We start from the raw sequence: 5,146 nt of genomic DNA, 5'->3' as shown, positions 1-5,146 counted from the left end.
ACTCCTGAGCGTACCTATATCATATAGATATAGATCATTCGTACTCACAAAGATTAAGAGTGTGTTTGGTTTGACTTTTGGTTTTGACTTTTATCCCCTAAAAGTCAAAAGCTAAATCAAAGGACTGGATCAAGAAAGCAGCTTTTTTCAAAAAACTGACTTTCTCGCAGTGCAAAATTGAAAGCACCACTAGACCTGTTTTTAGTGACTTTTAGATGGAACTGTGAAAATGTATATCGAATAACTTTTAACGATTTTTATTAGTTTCGACCAAACGGTTTTTAGCTTTTTAACAGCTAACAACCCACAGCAGCTTTTCCCATAGCTCACAGCCCACAGCAGTTTTTTTCACAGCCACAGCCCAACCAAACATACCCTAAACATTTTACGGTTCTACATTATACAAATTTCTAATATATCCATCTAAATACAAAATTTCTAGCATCATTCGATCATCTATTTAAGAACACCATGAATAATTGAATAAAATAGCAACACTGGAACAGTATAATGTAACAGATTACATGTTTAATTGCATGGTTATCGTATAGATGTTAAGCCTACTATGACATTATCGCAAAAGGTTGTTAAACAGTTAAAAGATATAGATGACTTAATCACAAGTTCATGTTTTTAGACTAAGTTTATACCGGATATTTTATACCCACAGGTTTAACGGAAATGAAAAAGGTAGCACGTCTTAACGCACATTTACTCATTAGGCGAATGTTTTTGCCTAATAAAATAATTTAACCCATATACCTACTTAACAGAGTAAATAGTCATCGAATATCATTTTGGGCTTCGCTTGCTTCGTGGGCCTAATTGCTGGAAGACCTTTTTCTTTTATTTTAGATTGGAGAAGAGATTTATACAAGCAGTCTGCAAATTCAGCAGCTAATAATGCTTATCACCAAGAGCAGGGGAAGGTGGTGAACAACTGACAGACAGACGGCAGCACGCGCCACACAACCCGTGAGGCCCTGAAACCAACGTGCAATGGCTATCTCTATCTCACATTCCGCAACGGGCCCGTCAGGCCAGGGCCGTCGCTACTTGCTAGCAGCAGCGCCCAAGGCACGCCAGACAACCAGGACATGCTGGCTGTGCCGATGCAGGTTGCAGGGGTGGGCTCAGCTCAGGCGTTCAGGATTCAGATTCAGACGGCGCCTTGAATGGCAAGCCAGCAGAGACAGACAGACAGTGACGTACTACCATGGCATCGACGATCAGGCATGCTGTATCAGTATCATCATCAGTGAGCGCAGGCTGTTTATTAAGCAATCAACGGCGCTCATTAGCCTGACTGGTCCATCCACCCTCTACTAATACTAAAGGCTCTAACTGACCATGGATGATGGGATCTAGAGGGTTGTCGCCGCTGACGCCCAACGACCATGATAGCTTCTGCTTCTGCTTCTTTCGGGCACAAGCACAACACAACGGCTGCACTGCAGCACGGCCAATGATGCCTCATCATGCGGACCAAAGCCATGGGGCTGTTGGCTTTAGATTAAAGCCGACAGTATAGAAGTCGGTATGAATTAAAGCCAAACAAACAGAATGTCGCAGCTCAAACACACCTATCCAAAAGAGCAAAACAGGCTTTTGCTTCGGCCTTCGGCTAGGGCCTAGGAAACCATGTTCTGGCTGCCATCATCCCATCCCTTCTCGCCAAACAGGGGAAAAGAGATCTGTGGCCATGAATTGGGGGGATCCCTCGGATTCCAAGAGATTTTTGGGTCGTCGAATCTACCGCTCTTTGTTCTCTAATCTCTAGTAAGTACTCGTAAGCACTGCTCCTCCTGCTCTACTTCTCTCCATGCTTTTTTCCTTGTCAAAAGGTTACAAAGGTCTCTCGCTAATAAGAATATGGAGATGGAAGACTACTGTCGTCGTTGTGTGTGAGACTGGCCGACTGTGACTGGACTGACACGAGATCCGTTCGTTCCCTGTCAGTTCCCAGCCTCTTCCAAAAGCGGAGGACTTGGGGAGGAGGGAAAGACGAGCAAAGCGAAAGCTGGACGACGGACGGGGTCAAACGAGGAGGACCAAAAAGGGAGGGAGGCAGGAGGAGCCGATAACGGTTTCGAAACGAAATTTTAAACTTTTAGGCGTTAAAACAGCAGGATTTGAGTGAACTTCGTATGGACGGACAGCAGGTTGTGTTGTTGCTGTGTACTAGTAGTAGTATCTGTCCCGCTGGATTTCGATATCAAATAGCCTCGACACCGGTACATACAGATCGTATTGTATGTACTGGTACCGCGCATAAGAATTCAGGAACAACCATATCGCTCTACTTATCTATTACTATTACAGCTTTGTAGTACCTAGTGCAGAGGCGTAAAAACAGAGCTCTCGCATTTGCTTTACCATCGACAGACAGAAATGCATTAGATATATATGGTGCAAATCAAATGACAACAAAAAAAAAGTACAAGTTCTCGGAGATGAGAGTGAGAGTGAGACCAACCAACAAGAATCCTAGCTTTTCCTTTACACAAACTTTTCCCTATGCAGTGCAGTAGTAGTGATCTCCGACATCGACATCATGTGTCCAGCCGACAAAATCATCCCAGGATTAACCGCGAACTAAAAAATGTACACCAAAAATTATTGCTAATCACTTGTGGGTCTTCATCTCATGAGCAATGAGACGACGTCCTGTCCTGACCATCATCATCATTCATCACTAAACCCACCCACTAAACCCCCTCCTCCTCCTCCTCCTCGATCTCGATTGGGTGTGAATAACAGAAGAAACAAGCAACTCACCCCGTCCGGCCGCGGCACTGCGCCTGCGGCCGGCGGCGTCCCCTGCCGCCCTTGGCGGGGCACGCGGCCACCACAGCCGGCGGCGGCGCGACGCAGTTCCAGTGCGCGCACACGGCGGCGCTGGCCGGCAGCGCGCCGCCCACGCCGACCCCCGTCAGGAAGTTGTCCTGCAGAAACAGCACGCGCATCCGCCCGGCCTCCGCCGCCGCCGCCACCTCGCGCGGCACCTCGCCCGCGAGCCGGTTCCCGTTCAGGTAAACGGCGCCGGCGGTGGCCAGCTCGGGCGGCACGCGCCCCGACAGCGCGTTGTGGCTCAGGTCCACCGTGGCGCCCGCCGGCACGCGCCCCGCGGGCCGGAGCTCGCCCGAGAAGGCGTTCTTCCGCAGCTGCAGGTACGCGATGCGCCGGAACGCGAACACCTCGCCCGGGACCTCGCCCGACAGCCAGTTCCGGCCGAGGTCGAGGAACGTCAGCCTCGGCAGGCGCCGCAGCACGCCGCCGACGGGGCCCGACAGACGGTTCCCCGCCAGCGACAGGTACGCCAGCGTGCCCGGCAGCGGCGGCACCCCGCCCGACAGCCGGTTCCCGCGCAGGTCGAGGTGGAGCAGCGGCGCCCGCACCGACCGCGGGATCTCGCCCGAGAGGGCGTTGTGCGAGAGCACGAGCGTGCGCAGGCCCCGCAGCTGGAGGAGCGGCGCCGGTACCGTCCCCGTGAACCCGTTCTTGCTGAGGTCGACGGTGCGCAGCGCCGGCGCGAACGCGCGCGGGAGGTCGCCGGAGAGCAGGTTCCCGGCGAGCGCGAGGAAGCGGAGCGCCGGGAGCGCGGCCACGGCGGCGGGGAGGCCGCCCGTGACGCGCCCCGGCACGAGGGACAGCGACGTCAGCGCCGGCAGCCTGGCGACGGCCGCGGACGGGAACGCGCCCCCGAGGCCCGGCGCGCCCGCGCGCGGGTCGCCCAGCGCCAGCGTCTCCACGCGGGCGCCGTCGGCCGTGCACGACACGCCCGCGAACGAGCAGGGGTCGCCCGTGAAGTCCCACGACGCGAAGAAGCGGGAGCCCGGCAGGTCCGACAGCGCCCGCCGCACCGCCTGCAGCGCCAGGTAGTCCACCGGGTGCAGCGTCGCCTCGGACGACGCCGCCGTCAGGAGGAGGAGGAGGAGGAGCGCCGCGACCAACGGCAGGAGCCGCGACGCCATTGCCTCGCTTGATGAGGCGTGGGCGTGGCGGCGGCAGCGGTGACAGTCAGACAGCAGGCAGCAGCTCACTGCGCGGCGCACTGGCGGAGTGGGGTGGTGGTGGACTGGTGGCTGCTACCTGCTGCTGCTGTGCTGAGCTTGGGGGGAGAGAGGTCTTTGGGGGAATGGGGGTTCTGTGCTTTGAAGCGCGTGCGTGCGGCCGAGGCGGTGGGGGCTCCGCTTGGCGAAGAGTGTTTCCCACCGACGCCCGGGTCCCGGATACCTCCGGCCCCGCATGGCAGCTTCAGGCATTGCTGGACGAGACGAGCCCGTGCATCGGAAGCCGTGCTGGTGGAGTCGGAGCTGGAGCCTGGAGGGGACACAGGGGATGGAGAGAGAGGTCAATGTGTTGCTCCACAAGAACGGTGAACATTCACCTGATTCTTTCTAATCGAATTGGGTGTGATCGGGCAGACAATTATATGTGTATATTATTTTTTCTTCGAAAAAAATATACACATAGTATTAATATATAGCTAGCAGAATAAACTTCGATGTATACACACATAACTTCAACGTGACAAAGCTATAGCTTATACATGTGATTTGCTACTGTATGACAAAGTACGCATAATAACTACGTGTAGTGTTTTACGCTTAAGAAGCTATCAAATTATACGTTTTTTTACTATGAGAATATGCAAAAAAAAAACATCATAACTTTGTAGTCTATTTTTTGTTATTTTTTAGCTAATAAGATATGGTGAGGTGTGATTCAAGAACTTGGTGTGATTGTGCAGGTGCCATATTGATCTTGAGCCATTTGTTATTTTGTCACTCTCACTTGTGAACTTTTTCAGGTTTATAAATCAAATCATAGACATAGACGATCTCACAAATTATAGTCACGGTGAAGAGTCCAAGCTGGAATTGACAAAATAGCGAATTTTCCTGTCTTGAGTGGGTACTCTGTGTCTTGGGGTGGAAGGAAAGGTAACAACGTGTCCGGTGTGTTGGGTGGCGCGCACCAATGACGATCGGGCCCGCTCGTCTGTGCCCGCACGTGACAGCGTGCGCGTGGGCCCAGGAGCCTTCCTTCTTCGCTCATCGTGTCGCCGCGTTGGCGCGCTGGCCAGCCTCCTCCGCCCAATGAGCTGTGGACCCCACGTGCCAGCGGTCACTAGCTGCCACTG

The 5,146-nt window shown here is 53.3% G+C and overlaps 1 protein-coding gene across 1 annotated transcript; it reads right to left on the bottom strand.

Annotated features, from left to right (window-relative positions):
• Positions 1-2,467: 2,467 nt before the first annotated feature.
• On the bottom strand, positions 2,468-4,104 carry LOC100383237 (Leucine-rich repeat (LRR) family protein). Its single transcript, NM_001175899.1, has one exon. The coding sequence runs from the start codon at positions 3,972-3,974 to the stop codon at positions 2,775-2,777; it is 1,200 nt and encodes a 399-aa protein (NP_001169370.1). The 5' UTR covers positions 3,975-4,104; the 3' UTR covers positions 2,468-2,774.
• Positions 4,105-5,146: the final 1,042 nt, after the last annotated feature.

Source organism: Zea mays, chromosome 4, assembly GCF_902167145.1.
Source record: "Zea mays cultivar B73 chromosome 4, Zm-B73-REFERENCE-NAM-5.0, whole genome shotgun sequence".
NCBI lineage: Eukaryota > Viridiplantae > Streptophyta > Magnoliopsida > Poales > Poaceae > Zea > Zea mays.
This window is presented reverse-complemented; position numbering and strand designations above follow the sequence as displayed.

What these genes read in the sequence shown, in the direction of transcription:
- LOC100383237 (NM_001175899.1), bottom strand. Translation starts at nt 3,974, where the DNA reads ATGGCGTCGCGGCTCCTGCCGTTGGTCGCGGCGCTCCTCCTCCTCCTC.